The sequence below is a fragment of the Scleropages formosus genome, chromosome 4 (assembly GCF_900964775.1).
Source record: "Scleropages formosus chromosome 4, fSclFor1.1, whole genome shotgun sequence".
NCBI classification, from domain to species: Eukaryota; Metazoa; Chordata; class Actinopteri; order Osteoglossiformes; family Osteoglossidae; genus Scleropages; species Scleropages formosus.
In genome coordinates this window covers 1,950,133-1,975,473 of record NC_041809.1, presented here as the reverse complement: position 1 = coordinate 1,975,473, position 25,341 = coordinate 1,950,133, and the positions used below count along the sequence as shown (strand labels likewise).

General features: G+C 48.0%; 2 protein-coding genes across 6 annotated transcripts; one reads left to right on the top strand and one right to left on the bottom strand.

The window, feature by feature from the left end:
* Window positions 1-1,900: 1,900 nt before the first annotated feature.
* esf1 (ESF1, nucleolar pre-rRNA processing protein, homolog (S. cerevisiae)) lies at window positions 1,901-13,949 on the bottom strand. 3 transcript variants are annotated; one of them, XM_018739988.2, is made up of 15 exons: window positions 13,874-13,949; window positions 13,226-13,283; window positions 12,654-13,117; window positions 12,198-12,514; window positions 11,575-11,688; window positions 11,322-11,431; window positions 10,664-10,816; window positions 9,795-9,909; window positions 9,390-9,543; window positions 9,152-9,301; window positions 6,286-6,413; window positions 5,245-5,338; window positions 4,849-4,946; window positions 4,127-4,279; window positions 1,901-2,918 (listed from the first exon to the last, which is right to left on the bottom strand). In XM_018739988.2, the coding sequence occupies exons 3-15, from the start codon at window positions 13,099-13,101 to the stop codon at window positions 2,601-2,603; spliced, it is 2,352 nt and encodes a 783-aa protein (XP_018595504.2). In that variant the 5' UTR covers window positions 13,102-13,117; window positions 13,226-13,283; window positions 13,874-13,949; the 3' UTR covers window positions 1,901-2,600. The 3 variants fall into 3 exon arrangements, with proteins under 3 accessions (XP_018595504.2, XP_018595503.2, XP_018595505.2); XM_018739987.2 differs by lacking the exon at window positions 13,226-13,283 and having other exon boundaries at window positions 13,874-13,945; XM_018739989.2 differs by lacking the exon at window positions 13,226-13,283 and having other exon boundaries at window positions 5,245-5,335; window positions 13,874-13,945.
* Window positions 13,950-14,036: 87 nt separating this feature from the next.
* ndufaf5 (NADH:ubiquinone oxidoreductase complex assembly factor 5) lies at window positions 14,037-21,959 on the top strand. 3 transcript variants are annotated; one of them, XM_018739991.2, is made up of 11 exons: window positions 14,037-14,400; window positions 14,877-14,917; window positions 15,017-15,080; window positions 15,536-15,583; window positions 17,195-17,295; window positions 18,311-18,350; window positions 18,852-19,049; window positions 19,731-19,791; window positions 19,907-19,990; window positions 20,158-20,240; window positions 20,514-21,959. In XM_018739991.2, the coding sequence occupies exons 1-11, from the start codon at window positions 14,290-14,292 to the stop codon at window positions 20,607-20,609; spliced, it is 927 nt and encodes a 308-aa protein (XP_018595507.1). In that variant the 5' UTR covers window positions 14,037-14,289; the 3' UTR covers window positions 20,610-21,959. The 3 variants fall into 3 exon arrangements, with proteins under 3 accessions (XP_018595507.1, XP_018595506.1, XP_029107035.1); XM_018739990.2 differs by having other exon boundaries at window positions 14,039-14,400; window positions 17,192-17,295; window positions 20,514-21,958; XM_029251202.1 differs by lacking the exons at window positions 14,037-14,400; window positions 14,877-14,917; window positions 15,017-15,080; window positions 15,536-15,583; window positions 17,195-17,295 and adding an exon at window positions 17,304-18,133 and having other exon boundaries at window positions 20,514-21,958.
* Window positions 21,960-25,341: the final 3,382 nt, after the last annotated feature.

Sequence of the window (25,341 nt, the reverse complement as noted above, 5' to 3'; positions counted from 1 at the left end):
TGTCCACAACGTTGTAAATTCCTTTGGAGAAAGTGCCAGTTAAATGAATAACGTAATAAGTATCAGTCGACTAAAATTATGACTAAATCAAAAACTGATGACTAATGCAGGCAGCACAGAAATACCACAACGTGGGTGTCCTGTAACCAAGGCGATTCAAAACATCTGCTGTACTTGCAGATCTTTTTCATTCTGTCATTTCACCCACAAGCATTTTGATGCTTCGCGCGCCTTTCACCATCACCGCATCACATCAGCGGAGAAGGACGTGTCGTCTTTGACGGGGAGAATACTCGTACGTTCACAAAACTGCCTTTCGCACGACATTAAAGTTACTGTCGCTTCCCTCGTGTTGCGCTTGGCAGCCAGAGACGACATTTAAGCGGTAACTCCGCTGAAAATAATGATGATTTTCATCAAGTTTCTTTGGTCTTTCCACCCTGTAGTAGTTCAGCTCACCGCTCATCCAGAGCTCTGATTAAAAGCAGAAGGAACTTCTAGCTAAGAGGGCGGCCGTACGATTGCCCGAAAGCCGAACGCCGAAAATCTGCGAGCCCCTTCTCAAATGCTTTCCGTATTCAGATTTCTCTGCGGTTACCCTCACCTCCGCCCTTCAGATATCTACTCGTTTAGTCGATTCCAGTTCCGTAGGACACGTCTGCCTGCAGCACCGCCCAGGATCTCCTGGACCAAAGTGCAGATCTTTGGAGAAATCCAGGCTGGGTCCAGACAGATTTGTCTCATTTAAGAAAAGCCTGCTGCCATCTCAGACCAAACAAAGCCTTCAATCTGTTCGCCGTTATCATCGTTTGGAAGTTAGAAAGGCAGAGAGACACACAAACACACACAATACATCCTGTTGGTGGAGATCCCACTTGCCTCAAACACGAGAAATCCAAACATTATCCCCAGTTGATCGGCGATTGCCGACTGGGACGCCAAGTGAGCAAACTGGAACCGATTTAGGTGGACGGCGATGTTGAAACAGGACCCTCTCCGTTTGCACAATCGACAGAAGGTGGTGCTTCGCTTCCCGAAGACTCTCTTCTGGAACATCCCCGCGGTTCGAAAGAGCAGGACGGAAGTTGAGCTCTGGGGTGGCCCCGAACATGCAGCGGGGCCTGTTGGCACCAGCGTCTCCACTTACCTGACAGAGAAGCCCGGGTTCACAGTCAGAAATGTTGGTCGCTCAGGACCGTCCTCTTTAGCTAGTGATTCATTTTCAGGTCATGTCGTTTTCCAGGAAACGCAATTACCTTTGTACATTTCAGACGAAAAACAATGAATGTGTGGCAAGAAAACCCCATGACGGAAAAGTGTTTGAATCTATCCAAAACAGTACAGGCAAGTCACGCACTCTATTTCCTCCTCCTGACAGCACACCTACAAGCTTCCTCTGTACCTCAGAGCTGCTGAATCCCAACATTTAAGAAGGGTCTCGCACCCATCTCTTTCAGACTGACTTCTCTCCTGATCTCCAAACTGCTCCATAAACTTGCATCACGGCCATCTGTCACCCTCACCTCTGTATTTCCTATCAATTCTGTGCCCAGCTGTTCTGTACTATGGTATTGGACATGCTAACTATACTCCAACCAACATGTGTCTATCTATAACTCTTCATCTCTTGACTTTTTTTGTACTCTGAGCTGTACATTGCAAAGGAGAAAAGCATCTGGTAAATGAATAAATAAACTTGGAAAGAAAAAAGTCATACTTGAAATAGATGGTTTGAACTTCTCAAAGGTTACCAGTTAGGTTTACAAAACGTGGCACAATAATACATTTTTTTTCTTACGTAGTATGATGATCACTTAGTGACACTCCATTTTTGACTTTATCAAAATATACCCAACTCTTTCATACCACATTAGCTAGATATTGGAAACGAACAAAGCAGGACAATAACTTTTTCTTTTTTTATTAGATAAATTCACAGAGAAGGTGTTTCCAGACTCCAAGGGTTGCTCATGGGATAGGCCTGCAAACCACTTGATGTAAATTATCATATCAAAAAAAACGGTAGCCCTGGGATTCTGTATAAACTGGATCCTATTTCACATGGCCCCCTTCAGCCTTGGTCGGGGTCACCCGTGAAAAAAAGAACCGTTACTCTTTCTGCTCCGACGTTCCACTGAGCGGAAAGAAGAAAGTTTCGAGTTCGATTACTTCTTTTATCATTATGAAGGCAAAACATGGACGTGAGAGGGTCCTTTGTACAACATGAAAGTCCTCCAAACTCACTGGTTCATGCTGGTGCTTGAAAGGAGGCATTAATACCGGCACATTGCTGTGGGGAACAACTTCAAAACGGCCCAAATGTCCTGGGCATCCACTTCTTCAGTGGGACGAGACTGCAAAGCGTCGCTTTCAATGGGACACTTTCCGTGATAAAAGGCTGCCTTCTCTCAAGAGTGAAGTCCATTTCATGACTTTTCCATCCCTTCATTCAACATGCAGTCAACTCGGCCAAGAAGATCGTGTGACCAGTACTCCAGCTGTCTTATCTATTAAAAAAGATTCTGCCCACCATTGTTCTGGTAGATTAGAGAAACATGTATTAAGGGAGTTCTGCTTCTTTCTCCACCTCTGTGTCATCCCTATTTCGTCTTCTGCTTCTTTCTTGCCTGGAACTGCTCCGTTTTGTTTTTCACAGATTTTATGAGCATGGAGAGCCCAGGGTCCATGGCCTTCTTGTGCTCGGCTGGCTTCTCTTTGGCATCCGCTTCCTGGTCTGTCTCCTGTAGCTTCCTCTTGATGGCCTCCTCTTGGTGCCTCTGCTGCTCCTCCCTGCGTCGCTGCTTCTCTTCCAAGATGCTCTGCGTAGCCTTGGTCTTCTTGTAGCTCGGGTCTGATGGGTCCAGGTTGTACAGGTGAGAGGTGAACATGGCCTGGAATCGGGGGTCCTTCAGGTCGACCTGTTGCAGAATAAGCCAGGACATGGAAGGGAGGACAAAAACAGTACGTAATTTTAGATGTTTTTTTCCTCCCTGGTTGGCAGAAACGGAACTGAACAAAACAACGGTAAGAGCCTGCGGTAAATACAGGACCTGTGTGTCTCCACGATCGGTGACCAGAGCCAGAGCAACATGACTGTGGCTCGAAGGCCTATGAGGGCAGATTAGTTTGGGCTCCAACTGTAGGCCAGTTGGTCCATTTCATCTTATTATCTGTTTCCAATTCATTACACCAGGGGAGATGCTATCATAAAACTCCACATCTGGCAACATTTAGTTCAAAACGTAGCCGGTCTGTTTTATTTACTGCAAACAACTGCCTTCACCTCTTCGTGAAGTAAACTGTTTCGAGCATTTCGGCCGCACATACGACTGGCACGGTGCGAAGCGGCGGGCTTTGCTGTGCATTAACTGTTCCTTGTATCACATCCCCGAAGAAAGCATTCTCCAACGTGACCTGCCATCATCAGGTCCAAAGTTTAAAGCATGGCCAAAAACCGAATCGACAGCCACACTTTTAAACGGAGCATTTTCCGCTATGCTTGTGCAACATTTGTTTCTGTGCAAACCAGGGCAAAGCCGTCAGCGTTTGGTCACTAGGTGCCAAGGGGGCCCATAAGACACATTCTACTTTAACTCCCTTCCACGTCTCTCTTGAGCTGTCAAGGGCGTGTGCTAAAAGGACTGTTTTCTCATTACAAGTCCCTGGTTTCATATAATTTCGCCTAAGTTCTAAGATTATTACTGATGCTAAACTCTATAAATAAATATGAAGAATTATGTGGATGCTATCAAGTGTCCTGGACATGAATAAATATAGCCAACATGCTTCTGCGCCTGCTTCACTCTACTGAACATCCTCCCCAAATAGTAAAAGGAAAAAAATATACCCATATTACATTACTGATCATGTTTAGTAACTCAGCAGTGGGTCACGATGCAGTGTCTTGCCTCAACGCCCAGAAGGGTGTCTGCTGCCCTTCTGATTGTTATTATTTATTCATTTGGCTAATGCTTTATAGAAAGGAATTTGTAGTGCTAAGCTACAGACTGTGTTTACCCTGTATGCTGGGTAACTTTTACTGTAACGGTTGGGGTTCGACAGCAGGTGTTGGAATTCGACTCCGGGACCTTCGAGTGCAAGCGGGATGCTCTAACCACTTTGCTACCTGAAAGTCATCCTCCTCCAGCAACTCATTCTTCTTCATCAGCTTCTTCTTCTTCTTCTTGCTCAGGTTCTGATGCTCTACGATCTTGTCGTAGTTGAAGTGCTTGCGGTTGTCGTCATCCTCGTCGTCATCCATCAGCAGGGCCATCTCCGCCTGGGGAGCAGAAACATGTTAGGAAACGGTTATGAACCCCCCGCTCTTTTTTGCCCCGATCCTCAGGACGTTCCGGAACAGCTGAGCAGGACCAAAGAGAATAAAATAATAAAAAAAAAAAAAGCTGCAGTTTCCAGCACGCAGAGACCTGGAATGAAAGAGGCGCGTTCCTGCAAGTCTCATGCGCTCCATCTTTCAACAGCTCATTAAACACAGAAAACAACACATGTGTGTGTGTGTGTGTGTGTTGCTCTCTTACATAAACAGCCTCTTTGACTTGTTTGTTGGGAACTGTTTCACTGCTCAAGGACATGAGCTGCCAACTCCTCTGTGGTAAGGGCAAAATATGCTTCATTAAACAGATGCCTTCAGGTGAGCCTCCGTGTTTCCTAAGCTCTGCTGATGGACACTTTACAGCCTAATAACTATGTGGGGTGAAATTCATGGTAATGACAGAGCCGACCTGACAGGCGTCACTTCCACAATTCATACAAGGAGCAAGAAAAGGTAGCAGCTTGAGGCTCATCGTTTCTGGGAAAGAAGCAGGACCTCAGCAGACTCCAACTGACCCTGTGTCTCTCCAGCTCGGCCTCCTCCTCTGGTGTCCGCTGCTCCTCCGCGACCTTCTTGCCCTTTTTCGACTTGGCTTTCGCAGTCAGAGCTGCACCTGGAAGGGAGGCAGAGGAGTGAGCATGGTAAAGGCACTGCTGCAGCCAGAGGTATCTCGATGGGGCGCTCGTGGCAGTGGTGTTCTGCTCTGCAGTATCTGCAGGCCGGCGCTGTTGAGCCCACAGGGGATGGGACCTTGTTCCAGCTGGCAAAGTTTTTACACTCTTTACACCACATTCTGCTTACACTTCATTTCCTTTGGACTCGACGCAACACAAAACACAATTCAAAGTTCCGATTCCTCAAAGATTGTTTCTGTTCCCCCCAGAGAGACCCGCAGAGCCGCTCCCACACACCTGACTTCCCGAGCTCCTCTGCGAAGTAGGGGTCGTTGAGGTCCACGTCCGGGGGCAGCTCGTCGTCACTGAGGTTCGACTCCGCTGCAGCCTGCTGGGTAAAACATCAAAAGGTTCACTGGCTTGTCACATGACAATATACCGTGGCTTCTAGAACAATCTGAACTGTAATTAACAGTTTATACAGCTCATCCTTGTATAGCCAGACTGTACAGGCACTATGGTAACGCTTAGATAAAATGTCTTTATTTTTCACATATTAAGAGTTTCATGCCTTAAAATCAATGTTTTAAAAGAGGTGATTTTTTTAAAACTACATCTGGGTTTTGTAAAGTGGAAGAACAACCTCAAGAGAAAAATCACCTCTGAACTTTTACTTAATTAAATGACGATATGCTGGAAGACGGCTCAGCCTTCGCAACACGTCCTTACCAAATCTCATCATTTATAATAAATTTTAGAATATCTTTTAATTTAAGATTAAACATTTTACAAGTGCTATTCCACTTCCACCCTTTTTTTTTGACAATTTTGGAAAAAGGCATTATAATTAAGGAGCCTGCCGGCTTGCACATCTTCAGCTGAAAGCTGCCCCGACACAGAGATGCTGTCAAACACAGCGCCAGACATTGTGATGTGAAAGCAGCTCATTTCTCATGGTTTCCACCACGGCTGCCCCGCCCCCCCACCCAGCTCCTCGATCAAAGGTATGATGTGAGGAGGACCAACAACAAGTTTATTTTTCTTTAATCATATGCGCCGGGTAATGATATTTATTTTGGCTCAGAGCGGCACTGATGAAAGAACATGGTGAGGATGAGGGGGTGGGGAGGCGGCAGCGGCCATGAACTGGTGCTCTGCGGTCTGGGGGCTCATTTTTCTATGGCGTGCGGTTTCTGTGTAAACAAACATCTGGCTTTGCGGGTCATCCCGCAGCTCAAGAGCTTCTCCTCCTCAGGTGGGTGAGTGTGTGTGTGTCTGTGTGTGTGTGAAACATGGAGTCCTCGTCAGAAAGGTCCACATGGTGAGGTGGTCACCGACCTGTTTGGATTTGACTTTCTTCTGCTTCTTCTTCTCCTTCTTCTTCTGCAGGAACTGCTCCCACGGAGTGAGTGGAGCTTTGTCCTCCAGCTTCTTCTTCACCAGCTGCTCTGCCGTTTCCTTCAGACCTGTGACAGCAGAGAAAACACACACACACACACACAGAGTTAAACAAAAATAAATGTCACTGTTCTAACTTTACTTCCAAATGTAGACTTCAAAAAAGCTCTAACATGAAGAGCGATGGAGAAGCTGTTAATATACTGGCCTACGTTTCGAAAAGAAAACGATTCATGAAAAAAAAAATCAAAAAGCTCCAAATAAAAGTGTGTTGTTACTAAGTGTTACTGATTCTGTTTTAACTATGAGCTGATAAATGACAAATTGAGTCGACATTTTAAAACTGCACCAAGTGGCTGTTTGAGAGAGACTGAGCTGCACTGCATTATGGGAACTGTGTACCCATGCTCTCACGATAAGTTTGTTATGATGACCAATAACTTTACATTAACTTTTACAAATTTATTATGCATTTAATTCTGTTGTTTTTTCATTCTCTTTTAATGTGTTACACAACTTCTTCCTTTTTACATCAGGTATCATTTAGGGTCATTTTGGGGTGAACTAGCGGCGTAAAAGTAATTCCATGATCCGGTTTTCGATATCCCATCTGTTTCCAGCAACGAATTAGGACCGTTTAAAGGGGCACAAGTGTAACGATTATTAAAATGGACACCCAGTGGCAGTGGCCAAACTATTTCCGCCAAGCCCCGGAGTCTCAGTCCATGCTGCTCTCCAGTTTGAACCCAAACACTCTGCCAGTGAAAATCTTTGTTGTACATCTGTAATATGAAAAAATAAACAGGCGACCGGGCTGTTACGACTCGCTTTGCCAAAGTAAACCTCGGCCAACAACGTGAGAAAAAATCCCAACTCGTTGAATTTTAGTATTATTATTTAGCAATGAGGATGGGATTGTGACAGCCCCAGGGACCGTGGAACCCTGCTGCAGTAAACTGGAGCCGTTGGTCGAACCCCGGGCCGCCAGTGTGACCTGTGACCCCCAACCTCTCGAGAAGACAGCTGGGAGAAGTCGGATGATTTGTATCGCAATCGAGCCTCTTTGCGGGTCCGGGGCCCCGCTTTCGTCCCGCCGCACAACCATACTCGCTCGCTGCCGCAGTACCGCTCGGAGCGCCCGCGTCTCTCTGGTGTCAAACTGCCGCTCGCTCACGTATGCAATGCGCTGGAGCGTGACTGGGGACCGGGATCAGTCCGTCGGGGGCCCCAGCCGAGGGATGGCTGCCCCGATCCGGCCGGCCACAGACAGCCAGCTGTCAGTCTGCGGCGCAGCCTGAGGGAAGGGGTTTCGCACATCTTGGGAGCAGAGATGTGTCATCAAACCCCTAACAAAATCGATTTCAGTCAAACATCTGTCTGCAACCTGGACTGCTGCTTTGCGTGCCTTTCTGGGACCGCGTCTCCCCTCCCAAGGACTGGCTGCCTCTCATTAGTATTATATAATAATAATACTAATAATAATAATAATTAAAACAATAATAAAAGTTGCACAACACCTTTTGCAGCTTCTCAAATTATTTTATAGATATAACATAAAACACTTTGCGATTTTATGACACAGAGGCATATTAAATGGACTCTAAATTGTCCCAAGTGTGTGTGATGGTCTGTGATGGAGCAGCATCCCATCCAGGTTGTACCCTCCCTTATGCCCTATGTTTATGGGACAGACTCTGAATCACTGCAACCCTGCATTAGACAAGTGGTTGTTGACATTATGTTACTTGAATATTTTTGAGTATTGGTTAGTATTATTGATGTTGATAAAATAATAAATTAATCCATTAATATTTTAAGCAGAATTCCACATGTCATGTGGATGAAAGCAGGTGACATCATGCAGCCACGTCCCCCCAAGGTCTCTTCCTTGCCGAGAGCAGTGATATTAGATCCAGAGGTGCTACAGCGAGTACCCTGTGCAACGTGGCAGCAGACAGCATAGCGGTGACAGCTGCTGCCTTTGGAGTCAAAGTACCTGGGTTCAACTCCCACCTCCTGCTGTAGTACCTTTGACCAAGGTTCTTACTCTAAACTGACACAGTATAAATGGCCCTGCTGTATAATAGGCAAATCAGTCTAAGTGTTTTAACATTGTTGGTCACTTTTTGGGGAGAAATGTCAGCTAATAGAAAAAATTTATATGTTTAATACAAATGTTACATAAAACATAAACAGAAAAACTGGAGTGTTACAGGAATACTTAAGCAAATAGTGCCCCCTAGAGGTATGAGCATCACATGATGAGCATCACACGCAAGCTGGAGTACATCACCTTTCACCCACCGTCACCAAATATGAACCAAAAAAAAAACAAACCCAGGCAACGTCTCATCAAAGGAACCAAAGCAGGAGGTGCTGCAGGTCCAAAGCGAAGGATACCTAGACTGGCTGACCTTTGACCTCTGACCTGAGACTACACACGACTCGAACTTGAGTGACACAGGCATGATGCGCCGCGACCTATTCCCTGGTTCTGTACTGTACAAACCTCACATAGATATATAATAAAAAAAAGTAAGAGTTTTCACTTTAATTTTTATAATCAACTGAGCTCTAGTTAAACGTAAAATGACTGAAAATAAAGGTCCATTATTTCCACAAACAACCGATTCGTCCCGTAAACATGGGCAACGTTCCTCACATTCTGACGGATCACCGACACTCGGGAACTCCAGACAGGAGCTGTAAACGCTGTGGAAGTGAGTGGAATTAAGGCAGACCCATTCTGTCTGGCTGCAATCCAACATCATGCTGTAAAGCCCCTCCTTAAGAAGAAGCTGCATACCTGGTACCCAGGTGACCTCCATCTCCATGGCTTTGTCTTCCGCCTTTTGGTCCTTCTCTTGAATACCCTTAAGCAGCTCACGGTACTTGGCGAGCTGCTCTGCGTCGTTCTTCGGCACTTTCTTGGTCTCTTCCACGGACTTTTCATCACCTGTGGAAAAAGCAGCGAGTGCCAGATGCGTCAACGGTCCTGAGTGGGAAAAGAAAGTGACGCTCAGGAAGAGGCCATGTGTGCAGACCTTCCTCATCTTCAGCCTCCAGCTCCTCTTCGTCATCTTCACTGGACGAGGCCAGGTACGCCTGGAAGTCCATGTCCAGAATCTCGTCCTTCTTGAACTTCCTACTCATGGCAGTGACTCGCTCATGGTCTGTCTCATCCCAGGTGAGTTCCACCTTGACCGTGCACGCACACGCACACCCAAAAGTGTTTGGATAAGAGCCAACAGGTGATGCAGTGATAAGAACTGCTTCTGTTGGAATGAAGGACTCCAGTTCGAATCCCACCTACTAATCTTGAACAAGACATTTATACTGAGCTGATACAGTTTAAAAAAAAAATTGTTGTATGAATGGGTAAATCAGTGTAAGTAAAGCTGTGTTGAGCACCATGGTCCCCAGCCCTGTCCTTTCCTGTCCTGTCCTACCTTGGACGTTCCCAGAGCCGTCGAGGTGAAGAAGTTGGGCGTGTAGGTGACCAAGTCCACATCCACAGCCACATCTTTAGGCTCATCATCAAATGTAACGTCGTCTGGAATAAACCTGTAGGAAAGAGACAGGAACCATAAGCACGGGGTCAGTGTGTCTAAACCCGTCCCCACCGACCAGACGCTGCTCTGGGGTTCCTGACTTGTGCGTCTCGGCCCCTCGTAACTACATCGCAGAAAACAACAAACAGCGGGTTTTGCAGCGAGCCGGGCCTTCTGACTAGGGGACCTGCTGGCATTTAGCTTGTTTAAGCCTGGACTGTGACTGGGGACCAATCCCAAATGCCCTGTGGAAACACAAGGCAACGTGGAAAGAGATCCATTGTGCTTATGGACTCGCCGGAACTTTCCAGCCAGTCAGGGACAATCAAATGGAAAATTAAGGCACAAACATTTCAGCAGGTGGCTTCACTTCAACTGTTCGCACTGGTGTCTCACGGCACCAAGAAGAAGTAATGGGACAGGGTTTGATCCCCACTGAGTCCATGTGGAGTTTCCGTGTTCCCCCTGTGTTTGTGTGAGTGCTCTGGTTTCCTCCCACAGTCCAAAGACGTGTTTCAGGTGGACTGGTGATTCTACACTGCCCGTAGCGTGTGTGCACATGTTACACTGCTCTGCTGTATAGGTGTGTGTATGACAGTATGGAGTTCTATGGTGATAAAGGTGTCAGATAAATACTGGTTTTAAAAAAAAAAAAAAAAAAAAAAAAAAAAAAAAATAAAAAAAAATCACTGTTTATACTGTTTGGTACACAAAAAAATGTCAATCAGCATAGTAAGAGTTGCGGTCAGCAGTCGGGCTTTCCTCACCGCAGGTCCAGGATCGAGCTGCTGCTCTCGTACTCGTACCCGTCACACTCTTCGTAGATTCTGGCGGCCGTCTCTGGAGAGTCGCACTCGACGACGGCATAGTAGTATCGCATGCGCTTGATCTGGTAGTCCCGCATCTTCTCCCGGTACACCCTGCGAGAAAGTCCACAGGTAGAATCGGACAGAGACACAGGTGCAAACACACACACACTGCTGTATCAGCTAGCTCGGGATTGTTGTGTCTTGGGCCTGAAAGCTTTCCTACTGAGCTCATAGCAGAGGAAGTTTCTTTTAACCCTGGTAAGACCAAAGTGCAATCTGACAGCCAGTATAGTAGAGGAATGCTAAACATGATACAGAGTGATGTCAGAGGTCAAGTGGAAGCTCTTATTCGAGGGCAAATAGTACTGGTTACACACTATTCCAGGAAGAGTAGGAAAAGGGTACTTTTGTGTCAATTACGTTCAGCAAAATGTTACCCCATTCAGGAGATCTTGACTGTAACACAATAGTGCCCCCTGCTGTCTGCACAATCTATTTCCCGCCGCCCCTCCTTCATGCTTTCTGCTCATCCATGGAAAGAAATTCTACTTAAGTACTGGCCTCTGCATCCAGCGCCAGCTCATCTATGGAAGCTCCAAGAAGGTTCCGGAAGTACCTCTCATCCTCCGTGTCCTGCTCCGGATCCTCCGGCAACTTGACCAGCTCCAGAGGTCCTTGGGCCTGCTCCATCCGCAGCCGCTCCTTCCCAAACTCCGAGGGGTAGATCTGAAAGACGACCCAGCGACGGGGAACGAGATCTGGATTAACAAAGGATCGGTCCAACCCTCCTGTCTGTCCTCGCCAGACATGTCGACGAGATCAGTGGGGTCTGACCAATTCTGCCTTCAGGTCGGGATCCTGAGCCTGACCTTCACGGAGAGCACGAGGCCTCCTTTGGGCTTGAAGGAGCTGAGCAGTGCGAGCAGATCCTTGGCCTTCAGCCGGTCCCAGTTCATGCTGCACACGGCCAGTCTCCGTGAGACCTGTCGCAAACAAAAGCCCGAGTTCAACAGCCTGTATCCATCTGTTGCACCGCCATGAAAGCGCTGACCACAGCACCCCGCAGGGGCCGGTGTCACATTTGTAGTCAGGACATCCGTCAGACTTTCTTCACTTTCTCCCAACTTATGTTCCGCCAGAGCCCCAGAAGTGAATGATGAGCTGGTGACTGTGGTGTTCGTCTGATGGCTGAAATAAACTGCGAGTGAGTAATGTTCTGCTGCACTTTGACCCGTTTCTCTCGAGGGCCTCGGTGGAGCCCTTTCATGTGGAGCAGACAAATGAATCCCAGACTTGTCTGAAATGTGAAACGAATTTAACAGCGACGTAGCCCAAGCATCAGGAGGAACACTGGCCCTGAGTTGGTGTAAAGCGCGAGGCCAGCGACAGCGACGGCAAACCGACGCAAACGGGCCTTCCCACGCGAACCATCGGCACCAATTTACAGCGTTTCGGCCGGAGACGCGCCTGTGCCGTTCGAAGAGCGACTCACCGAGTCGTTTCGAGGGGCGTCCTTCCACATCTCGCCCCAGTCATGCTCAATCTCCTTTTCCTCTTTGCGCAGCAGCCTGTCCACCTCATCCTCCTCGTCTTCCTCGTCTGAGCTCGTCTCGATGTTCCCCTTCCCCCGCGCCAAGTCGGGTCCGCTGTCGCCGTCCTCCTCCTCCGAGTCCTCGGTGCTCTCCTCGTCCACATCCTCGCTCTCATCGTCGCCATCACTCTCATCCAGCTCAGAGAGACCGGCCCCAGAATCCGAGGCTTCCTCATCACCTTGGCAATGCGACTCCTCTTCCACCTCTTCTTCTCGACCTTTTTAAACAAAACGCAGCGAAACAAACGCTCGATAACATGCACGTGTTCACATCACCTCGGTAACGGGTTCTCCACTTGGACATCCTCACCCAGAGAACTCATCAGACCACCCAAAGAAGAAGCACCAAGGACTCACCTTCTTCGTGCACCTTCAACCCGTGGAAACCCTTGACTTCGCCGCCCTCGCCACAGGATCTCTTGCTTTTCTCTCCTGGGCTCAGCTCCACTTCTTCTTTGGCCTCTTCTCTGGGATGAGGTTCATCTTCAGGCACTGCGCTTGATTTAGTCTTTTTCTTTGTCTTCTTCTTCTTCTGCTTGTCGTCCTCCTGCTCCTTCTCGCTCTCCGACAGTTCCGAGTCGGACAGCTGGTAGAAGCGCTTCAGGTCCTCCGCAGAGGAGTGATCGACGGGCCGGCCACGCTTGTCCACGGTGTATTTGAGCTTGAAGCGTTCGTCATGGAACATGGACCGGAACCGCTTGTCAATCTTGATCTTACGCTCCCTCTCCGGCATCTCCCAGAAGCGGGGGTCTTTCTTCACCCGAAGGAAGCGGTCGTCACCATCTCGAACTTTCTCGGAAGCCATACCTGAGCCGTCAAACCTGGAAGGAAGAGCACGGTGATGTACGAAGTGGAACAGTTGAGTAGAGCAAACAAAGGAGGCAACGGGTAGCATGATTAAGGTTCGAATTGCACCTCCTATGTCGTACCTTTGACCGAGGTGCTGACCGTCTACAGATACAGTAGAACTCAGCTGCCAGCGTGTTCCTTTTGAGAAATGATTGACTTAATTGACAAATAAATATAACAACAAAAATGAGAGAGCAGAAACCCTTTATTGACAGGACACATCACTGCAGAATTCTTATTAACCATGATCAGAAGCTAGTAACATATGGATGTTCTAAATTCTCCCAGTTCACAGAGCTACTCGCCATGCACGACACGTGACCTCGCAACGTTTAGCCTTCCTAGTTTTTTTCTTTGTCGAACGGCTTATTAATTAATAACGCCAAGCCTTGACAGTCAAGTGCAGATATTTTTAACCATGATGTCTTCACCTGTGAAAGGACTGTGTAAATTCTCGTTTTGACTGCTTATTATTTATTTTACAAGCTCCTGATTTTTTTGTCACCTTCTCTGTCTGTGACTGTGTGTGTAAAAAATAGTGAAATTTTCTGTCTATTTTATATATATAAACACTTTCTTTGCAAGCCAGACTAGAGTAACTATCAGCCCAACAATGAGTCTAATTTCGCTTTTCACGGAGGACGAAAATAACCTGCTAACCACGAAAAAACGGGGCTTTAATTTAAAAAAAAAAAATAAAAAACCCGTTACGAGCAGTAATTTCTTACCAAAACACAACCCGTTCTGTCCCAAACTTCACTTCACACGTGGGTCTCTTCCTGTTCCCACCATGCACCGCGCACGGTGGCTTCCGGTACCCGCCGCCATCACTCTGACGTCACCACTTTTTGCGCCGACGGCGAGCGGAAGAAGCCAATCCGAGCGGGCGGCGCGGCGTACGCTTAGCGAAGAAGCGCGCGGTTCTGTTTCCTTTACCGCGTGAACCCGAAGCCTTGGGCGCCGGGGACGCGCTGTGAACGTGGCGCTGGGCGGCTGTGCGCGTTGGGCCGCCGGGCCGCGGTGGAGCTCGCTGCTCCGCGCAGGTACCGGAGCTGGAGCGGCTCTTTGGAGGCCGCCGCTGCTGCCGCTGCTGCTGTCAGTGTCAGCCGCGTCGCCGGCGGCGTCGTCGGGCCCCGCCGGCTCCATGTCCATGTCCATGTCCATGAACGTATTCGACCGCAGCATGAAGCGCAGACAGAAGGGGTGGGCGGCGGCGCTGCGGGACCGACAGCAGTTCGAGTACCTGCGGGACGAGGTGCGTGCGTCCACCCCCGGGCCGTGGGACAGACAGACAGACAGACAGACAGACAGACAGAGAGAGAGAGAGAGAGAGAGAGAGTGTAGAAGGATACCAGAGAGTGTGAGGAACCGGGGGGGGGTGTCTCACTGTCCCACTCACTGTCCCTGAACTGAAGTGAAGTTCATCATGTGCATCATCCCTCCCTGTGGCCTGTCCCTTCAGTGTCCACCATCCCTGGACTGTATTGTCCTTTGCTGCCATACCTGTCCCGCTTTTTGTCCCGCACTGTCCATCCCTGTCCACTTTGCATCCCTGTCCTTCGTCGTCGATGCTTTTCCCCTCCTCATCCTTCGCTGTCCATCTCAGTCCCTCTTTGTCCATCCCCGTTCCTCCTCGTCCTTCGCTCTCCGTCCATTCCTGTTCCTCAATGTCCTTCGCTGTCCATCCTTTTGGATTCACTGTCCATCCCCGTCCCCCGTATCTCTGTCCAGGTGGGCAGCAGGGTGGCAGACAGGGTCTACGATGTCTCCAGGTAAGACCGATCGACCTCACGCTTGACCCAGAGCAGCGCAGCAGTGGAGGTGCGCTTTGTCCACACGTCGTGTCTCGCTTCTGATTGACGCGTTTGCAGGACGTTTCCTCTGGCGCTGGACGTCGGCTGTGGAAGAAGTCACATCGCCGAGCACCTGAACAAGGTACCGCCTCCAGGTCATGATAACGGCGATAAATGTGGCAGCGGCATTGCTGCCCTTTCAATTATGATTTATTGCATTAATTAGGTGTTAACATGTAACCTACACTTATATTTACATTTATACTTACTTTTCTGACTTACAGCGTTAAGCAACTTCCACTGATTGATGCATTTATACAGCAGGGTCATTTTTACCGTGTCAGTTCAGGCTAAGTACCTTGCTCAAGGCTACTGCAGCTGGTGGTGGGATTCGAACCTGCGACCTTCGGGTCCAAAACACTATGCTACCATCTGCCCCGGGTAATCGTAAGGCTTTGGGTGACGTCCCAAAACCGAGTGGTTAGGTTGGGCGTAACGGAGAGTCTTTCCCTCCGTCTCGTACTGTACCTACGGTAGGGTAAAAAAAAAAACACATGAACACTTCATTATGAGTTAACTGTGTGTTTAAACCGCCAGGATTTCGTGGAGCGACTCTTCCTCACGGACATCTCGGAAGACTCTCTGGTGAGTCACGTCCGGAATCTCCCGGATCTTTCCGGAAGCCGGAGTCGCGCTGCACTTCAGAGGCACTACAAGGAGCAATAATTCATCATAAATAATAATTCATTGTATGCCGGCTGTCCTCAGTCCTAAGCTGTTACTGGCAGCTCTCTGCGGTTAAATTATTATCATTATTATTATATTTTTGGTCAATGTTATCAGAATGAGCTTTATTGGCCAAGTACACCTGAGCATAGAAGGAATTTGTTTCCGGTTTAGAGCAAACCTACAGTGCACATTCATACATACAGACTACATAAGCACATACTGAACCAGAAATAGACTAATACAAACACGATTACCAATAATGCAGCAGACAAGAACGCAGCATAATGCAGACGGAACATAAAACCATGCAAACATAATACAACTAAATGACCAAGCATATAAAAAAAGGACACGTTGACCTGTATCATAAAGTGACATTGTCAGTGATTTGGAGAACATATTGCACATGGGTATGATGTTACTCAAAAGAAATAAAGAACCATATTGTACATGGATATGATATTGCACAAAGGATATAAGAACATACTGCACATGGGTGTAATGCTGAACAAGTAGGGTACAGTAGTAGTAAAAAGTCCAGTGAAGATTGAGGTTATAGGAGGGTGTTTAGAATCTTTATGGCTGCCGGGAAAAAGCTGTTTTGGTGTCTGGTAGTTCCTTGTTTTGATCAGTCTGTATCGCCTGCCAGAGGGAAGTAGTCTGAATAGACTGTGAGCCAGGTGTGAGGGGTCCCCTACGATTTTCTCAGCCCATTTCCTCACACGGGACATGTACAGGCCCTGGAGGGATGGCAGGTTGGTCCCGGTGAGGCGCTCTGCTGACTTAACCAGTCTGTGAAGGCGGCGCTTGTCCAATTGGGCGGCAGAGCCGAACCAGACGGTGATTGATGAACGTAGTACGGATTCGGCGGCGGTCCTGTAAGATCGACACAGCAGTTCCTTCGGCAGGTTGTGCTTCCTTAGTTGGCGGAGAAAGTACATCCTCTCCTGGGCTTCCTTTGTTATGGTAGTGATGTTCTTCTCCCACTTCAAGTCTTTGCAGACGGTAGTGCCAAGGAACTTGAAGGAATCAGTGCTGGACACAGTACAACCTTGGATAGTGAGTGGTGGCAGAGGAGAAGGTACTTTCTTAAAGTCAACTGTCATCTCCGCTGTCTTACTGGTATTATGTTCCAGGTTGTTGTGTCCGCGCCGCAAAGAAAGCCTGTCCACCTCCCGTCTGTATGCAGACTCATCGCAGTCCTTGATGAGTCCTATGACTGTAGTCAGTTGCAGCAGTTTCATTACTGTTTTTTTTCCTCCTGAAGGTTCCGGATAATTCTGGTTTATTTGCATGATGAAATGTGCTGCTCGCTGTCCAGATTTTCAGTAAAACAGTCAAGGTCAGGATGTGTTGGGTCCCAATCACAGCTTTGCACTCATATGACTGGAGAGTTCCATTTTATTTTATTTTTTTTAAATTTTCTTTCATTTCTCAACCAGAACGGTGGAGTGTGTGTGGGCGGAGTTTGTGTGGTGATACCGTGGGACAACAGGCCTGAACTCGCTCTCGATCTGTCTGCAGAAGCTGAAGAAGGAGAGTGAGATTCCCACACGCTGCGTTCTGGCCGACGAGGAGTTCCTGCCCTTCAGAGAGAACACGTTTGATCTGGTGATGAGCAGCTTAAGGTGGTTAAGGCTCCAGGGATGCTGCGCGAACGTCCTTTGCGCAGTCCCTCTCTCGCTGCTGCTGCTGTTATGTAAACTTCTGCAGTGTATTGTGTAGTTGTACATGGTGCTGCTACTCAGATCAAATTCACAGGCTCCTGCTTTTACAAACCATTCCTGTTAGGAATTTGCAAAGATACGAACGTCTGCGGTTTCTTCACTGATCCATTCTGTTGAAAATATTACGTATCGTGCCATGAACACCACCCGTTCGTCCTCCATGCCAAGAGATGGCAGTAAAGAGCAGCAGAACAGAGCAGGAGTGTGGGGCCGCCTTCGTTCAACTCACTTCCACAGTGTTTACAGCCCCGTCTGCTTTTTCTGAGTGATGCCCATCAACAGCAAGATGAGGAACTTTGCATTTTCTTACAGGACGAATCGGTCAACGGTCGGCACTGAACACTTTGCGGAGATGACGTATTTGTAATTTCACTCATTTTAAATGAGGTTTTTCTAAAGTTTCAAGTTAGTACAGATGTTAAAGCTTTACAAATTATTTTCATTACATGTAGCTGTGTTTGAGATCCTTTTTCCTGAATCTGACCAGTAAATAAACTGAGGACCATCTGTATCATTTAGCTTTCGTTGATTTCTGACTTTGTAGTAAAAGTAACTTTAGAGCTATGAACAAAATGAGTTATGAATGGTCCGCCGGTGTTTGTAATCCGAGGAGCTGCCGTGTTGCACTTTCACACGGATTTCCTCGCTCTGGTTCACACACCTCACTTGGTCCAGCGCTGATTACCGAGGTTGACGTTATGTCCCGTGTCGACCTCCTCGACTTAATATTTCGGGCCCGGTAAGCGGTCGTGAACCCAGGATGGGAGCAGGGATTAGCGTTGCGGCTTGGTGCGGTCGCACGGTTGGACCGCTGTAGACGGAGGCTTTTCCTTGGCTTTTGCCCACGGTGGAGTGTGTTCTGCGTCCACGGGTTCGACTAACGAAACCTCTCGCTGTCCCTCTTCCCTCCCCGCAGTTTGCACTGGATCAATGACCTTCCCGGAGCTCTGCGGCAGGTAAACAATGTGCTCTGGTCGTCCCGCCGCCCTCAAGGACTCGACACGAGCTGCCGGATGAGATGCGTTACACGCAGCTTGGGGTCGTGTGTGAGGGCCGATGGTGCGAAACACATCGGTGCAGGGGGTCCTCAACTTACGACAGGGTTCCTTTCCAGTGACCTGGTCGTGCGTCGCAAACCCCGCTTATACTGTATTATATGAACCGTGAGGATATATGAACAACGTGAAGAATGTTATGTTAGTAATGGGGCTGCTCCATAGTGTAGGTGTAGTGTGGTTAGAGCTTTTGCTTTTACACCCAAAGGTCACAGGTTTGAATCCCACCTCCATTTGTAGTACCCTTGAGCAAGGTCCTTACCCTTAAATTGCTCCAGTAAAAGGGTCAAGTAAATACTGTATGTGAATGAAGTGGACAAATTGTGTTGAAAAATTAAAAAGCGCTAAAAAGCTCTAAAACGCACACCCTTCTTCCAATGCCCCGACGCATCTCTTCGGCAGATCCACTACGTCCTGAAGCCGGACGGCGTCTTCATCGGGGCCATGGTCGGGGGCGAGACGCTCTATGAACTGCGCTGCTCCCTGCAGCTGGCGGAGCTGGAGAGGGAGGGGGGCTTCGCCCCACACGTGTCCCCCTACACGGCGATTACGGACCTGGGAAACCTCCTGGGGCAGGCAGGGTTCAACATGCTGACCGTGGTACGCCCTCACCACGACCACGCCGGTTGCCCCTGGCAACAGGCCTCATACCGCCATAGATTACCATGAAAATGTCCATTAGACACGATGAGTCCGGTAACGTATGAAATCCATCAGGTTTGTCGAGGACAATACATGTGGGTTGGGTGCCCTGCATCTTTAAATATTATCTACGTACACTGGGTCCTCATACTATGAACATCTGTTTTGAAATTTTGAACGTTAACATTTTCCCTTTAATTAATTTGTCTGTTTTTCAGAATGGTCTATTTTCTTGTCTCCCCCCCCCGCGTGTATGGGACATATCATTCGACAATTGGCATCAAATATGAATTTGTGGACATGCATTTATTTTCAGTCTTAGTTTTAATGTAGCTCAAAGCTAAAAAAAAAAAAAATGTTTCAGTGACAGTAACTTGTTACAGCTATAACTGAAGATTTTAGACTGTGTATTTATGGGGGGAGGGGGGTCTGGGTTATTAAATTTAGTTGATTGTTTGATTTTTGTCATAGTGCTTCGACTTACGAACAAAACGGTTTGTGAACAAACTTTCGGTCCTGGTTCCGTTCATACGTTTGGGACCCAGGGTACTCGGAGTGACATTAATTTTAAAATCTCCTAGTGGTAATGAGACGGTTGAAAATGGTACCTTTAACGCATGTCAATATTTGTTTGTGCAGGACGTGGACGACATTCAGGTCCACTACCCGGGGATCTTCGAACTAATGAGTGACTTACAAGGTAAACGCAGCTGAGGCCACGCGTGGAACTCGACTCGCTCGTCCGATGGAAGTTTGTTCGAGTATCGGTCCACGGTAAACGTGCGGTTGCCTTGAAAACTTGTTAATTTTTTTAGGAATGGGTGAAAGTAACTGCGCCTGGAACAGGAAATCCATGTTGCACAGAGACACCATGCTGGCTGCCGCTGCTATATATAAGGGTAAAAGCAGGAGCTCCAACACTTGGCACCTGTAAATTTCACAGTATTTTTTTTATTACTGTCCTATTCTACATTTCTACATGTCATCAGAGCTTAGAGAGCAGATGCTTACCTGGGGTCATGTGGTCGCATGGCCTCATCGCCGGCGACACCTCTGTTTCCCTCAGAAATGTACGGCGCCAAAGACGGTTCCGTCCCTGCCACGTTTGAGATCTTCTACATGATCGGCTGGAAGCCTCACGAGTCACAGGTGCGTCGAACGCTTGCACCTGAAATGGCCTTCGAAGGGTTGAATTCCCTTTGTTAGAGGTTCACACTTCAACAAATGTTTGCAAAAAGGATGAAATGTGGTTCCTCCTGGAGCAGCAAAAAGACACAGAACAACCAGGGGTAGGGGTGGGCAGCTTTGTGAGAATAAATGAGCAGCCGATGTAAAATTGGATTGAAATAGTGTGTGTGTGTACAGGTGTATAGATATTCAGTCGAATCCCTCTGAACAGGTTGTTTTCATTCCTCTTGACAGGCAAAACCAGCAAGACGGGGTTCAGCAAACGTTTCGTTCGGTGACCTCAGCAAATTAAACGAGTCACCCAACACAGGCGATCCGAAAATGGGATGACGGCACCCCTCTCTGGCCCAGCAATCTGTTCCCCCCTCCCCACACACACGTCACGCTATAGGGAACCGGAATACGCGCCGTTTTCCCACCGGGATGTTTAGGTGGGAGGTCTGACTGCTTTGGGGTTCTTCAGGGAAGCTTGTTTCAGAACCCCCCCATTAAACATCTTTCCCACGAGTGTTCCTAATTACTGAAGGATGTTGGAAACCTGTGTTCAGCTCTCCTCTGCCTCCACACTCAACGCACAGCGTTAGTGCCCTGCTTCCGCTAGCACATTGGTCGTCTCAGGTTGAGGTGGAGCACCTTCGTTTCGTGTCTTGGATCTCCTGGAATTTATGCATAATTTCTGTATTATGTTGGTGGTATTAATAATAGTGCAGCAGGTGGTGTACTACTTAAAGCTGCCACCTTTGGACTCTGGGTTCACGTTTGAATCCCACCTCTTGCTGCAGTACCCTTGAGGGAGGTACTTACCCAGAAATTATATAGTAAAAACTAACAACTACTGTCCTGTATAAATGGGTAAATAAGTGTAATTAACTTTGTAAGCAGCTTTGAACAAAAGTATCATAAATAAATGTAATAATTTGGATTTAATTTACACCTTTATGCACGGTGACTTACACTGCTAGATTTACCACGTTACCGGGAAGTACTTGCCTTTCCACATTGTAGAACGATTTCCTACACACACAAACCGTAACGGTGATGTAAAGTCACCAGTTCATCTGAAACATCTTTGGAGTGTGGGAGGAAACCAGAGCACCTGGAGGAAATCCACATGGACATAAGTATATAGAGATCTTGCAAACTCCACACACTCCAAGTAGGATTCAAACCCACAACCCAGCAGCTGTGAGGCACCTGTGCCACCCACTGATTCAGAGCGCCCCCTATTGCCAGACACCTACATTGTGGAAGCGGTTGAGGATTTCGAACAGTCGGGCAATGGGCACCGTGCGCTGCGTATCCAAATGAAGGGCCGTGTTTGCTCTACCCAGCATTCTGTTCGTACTCATTTTCTGGAGGCCGACTCCGTGCCGCTCTGGACTCGCGTCAGGCCACCGTGGAGGTGAGTGCAGAGCCTCAGCGTCTCGCCTGAATGGACATCCCCCGCCCCCCCGCCATCACCCCCCCCTTCAGTCTCATCGCCTTTCCGGCATGCGAAGGGAAGTCCTTCCAACTGATTAACATGTTGGCTTGAGCTCCGCTGCCCCTGAATGCCGTGGAACAAACCACTGCCATGTCTGACAGGCGGCGAGTCCTTCTGTAGGTCCTCCCTCCTACTGGTAATAAAAAAAAAAAAAAAAACAGAATAAAAATACATAAAAACGTGCCTCTGGTTCGACTTGTAACCATTTCATCGGTATGAAAATGAAGGGAAATTCAGGTTTCGATATGTTCTTCTAATCATCGTTGACTGAAAGGCTTTATTTTATTAACATCATAGACAAACTGCTCCACAGGGCACATCCAGAATGGGCCAGCAGGGGGCGCAGTGTTTAGAGCTGCTGCCCTGCACTCAAGAACCCAGGTTTGAATCCTACCTCCTGCTGGAGTACTCTTGATCCAACTATTTACCCTGAATGGATACAGTAAAACAAAATACCCTACTGTATAAATGGGTACATCAGCGTAAGTCACTAGAGAAAAGTACCGGCTGAACAAATGCTGTTACTATGTGTACAAAAGCCAGTCGAAATAATTGCCTTTATCTGGGGACGATTACAGGGCTCCTCGGGTTCTAAAAATGGTACCATCCCGAGTCCAGTTCCTTAATGACTTTGTGGTCCGCTGCTCGGTAACGAGAGGTTGCGAGTGCAGCGCGGCGCTCCGGAACCACCCGCTCCTTCCCTCCCCCCCCCCCCCCCCCCCAAGAACGCTGGGCCGGATCACCTCGTCCCCGTGGTGCCAGCCGGTGGAAAGGCGGGGGCCCGACTCGCAGCAGCTGCCAACCTCGGGTCCGGGAGCAGATGGGACCGATGGGAGCCGGAGCACCAGATGACGGACAGACGGCGACTCGGCACCGATACCTCCGGAACACGCGCACCCGCAGACAGCAAGCAGCGGGTTCGAGTGTCAAGAGCCCTCAATTTACTGATTTTTAGCAGAAATGAATTTCGGATGTTTGTAAGAGAGGCCTTTCCTCCGTGTTTCCACAATCGCTTGGCTTTTGAATGTAGTATTTATAACCATTAAAACAGTATTCATAAGTATTATAATATTATTCATATGTAATTATTATAATAGTATCAATAAGTATTATAATTTTATTCAGAAGTATTATAATAGTTTCCATAAGCATTAGAAGAGTACCCATAAGTATTATGATAGCATTCATACTACGTATCAAGCATTCTTAAGTATCATAATAGTATCCATAAGGAGTATTCATAAATATTCTGCTGGAACCTCATCCGACCACGAGGCCAATTCTCCGTCATACGTTCACATTTATTTATGATTACTTGTTATAGTCGTACAGAGTCCTGTTGTCCACCGTGTGCTTTTGGGCACTGAGTGAAGTAACTTAATTTCCTGATTTTTAACAGCCCTGCAGTAAACCCTTACCCTAAATACTACAGTACTCTTTCTCATTTTACTGCATTCTTTTTTTCTGCCGATAAACTAATGAATCACAAAGTTATGGGAACGAATTCTGAAAATATGTGATACGGAGAAGGGAAAAGTGCAGCAGTGATGAATAAATGTTACCAATTTTTCTTACTGTTAGAGGGAATAGTGATAATATGGAATATGAGTACCTGTAAAGAGACACCAGCACACAATGTTCGCCACACTCTTCCAGGAGCTGCAGGTCCTGAAGGGGCTGCAGGAGCACCGGCGTCTTTTTGATTTCATTTTGGAACCGAATGCCTGCGCTACGAAACCGGTGCGAGACGGCGTCTTCTCGTTTTACATTACACGGGACGCCGAGGGCACGAAGGACACCCGGGGCCAGCAGGTGGCTCAGTGGCTCGGTGGCTTAGTGGTTAGACCTGTCGCAATCCGAGGGTCCGGGGTTCGAATCCACGCTGCTGCCGCAGTACCCTTGATCCAGGTAATTTTACCCTAAATCAAGAGAGTCAAAATTACCCAGCTGTGTTTTTTAAAGTTGATTATCTAACATTATAATTCGCCTTGGACGGAGGACTCGGATTAGTAAATTTAATAATAATAATAATAATAATGTAAAAACTCGTCAGGTACTGGGGAAATTACTCTTATTACTCTTGTACCGTACATACTCTTTTCAGGAGAAGTGTTTTTGTGGTCTGCAGGTAAGAGGAACAATTAAGTCAAGTGAAATATTTAAAGAAAATATGACTCAATCTCTCATACACCCACCCACCCACACACACACACACACACACACACACAGTGGCTGAAGCCACTAGTCCCAAGCAGGGTCACGGTGAGCCGGAGCCTAACCAGGCAACACAGGGCGTAAAGCTGGAGAGGGAGGGGACGCATCCTGGATGGGATGCCAATGCGTCACAAGGCACCCCAAGTGGGACTCGAACCCAAGACCCACCAGAAAGCAGGACCTGGCCAAACCCGCTGCGCCACCGCACCCCCTTGGGAATCAATGAGATCTAATCAAATCAGAACAGGGTGGCAGAGAGAGTAGTGCTGCCGTATCACGGCGCCTGGGTGGTGCGAGAGAACGTGGGTTCGATCCCCACTCAGTCTGTGTGGAGTTTGCATGTTCTTCCGGCATCTGCGTGGGTTTCCTCCCACAGTTCAAAGACATGCTGTTCAGGTTCCCCGATAGTGTGTGTGTGTGTGTGTGTGTGTTCCACTGATGTATGGATGAGTGACCCAGTGTAAGTTACCGTGGTGAATAAGGTGTGTGTGTGTGTGTGTGTGTGTGTGTGTGGGCTGATAACACTACACAGAGTTCATTGGAAGTCTTTTTGGATAAAAGCGTCCGATAGATAAGTGTAAATCAAATGACTTTTGTCACTTCACCATAAGCACAAGTGTACAGCAGGTGGTGAAAATGTTTGGCTCATTCTCGCAGACTTTCTCATAACAAAAATATGATTTAACATGTCATGTTTGAAGTATTTTAAATATTTAAGCCGCCTTGTACATTGAGAAACTATGTATGTATGCGACGTGGAGCAGTAACTCGGGGCAAAGCGCGTGGCCTGTTTACCTTTAGCGGGGAGGGGGGGTTATTAGTTAATTAGAAATGAGTGACGTCACGTCCAACACACCTGTGTGGCCGACAGGCAACTACAGCATCTCAGAGAGAGCGCGAGACGACAGGAAGAGGAAGAAAGGGCGGACGGAAGGTTGAATTAATAGAGGTACAAGAGGGGAAAGATGCTCGTTCGAGGTGCGGAAGACAGTGGGACCGGAGGCGAGCAGTTGTTGTTTCATAATTCCTCCATTTTCGCAGAGACGAAAGGCGGTGTTTGCGGGACACAGCTCTGAAAAAGCGCAACGTTAGATAGAGGGGCAGCGCGCACGAGCACTGCCGTCGTGTCGGGGGCGAGTCGCTTCCCCCACATTCCCCCCCCCCACGGGCCGCCATCCCACTGCGCAGCACCACCTCCTTCCAGCCTCCGTTGCTACACGACCGCCGCGCACGCCTCGCACAGGCACCGAGCGCATCAACCTAACGCACAGTAGCTGTTGGCGTTCCTGCCTTCCCATTGGCCGTCTTTCTGACTGACACGCCGACTCGCCCAATCGCATCCCCGCTTCCGCGTCCCGGCCCGCC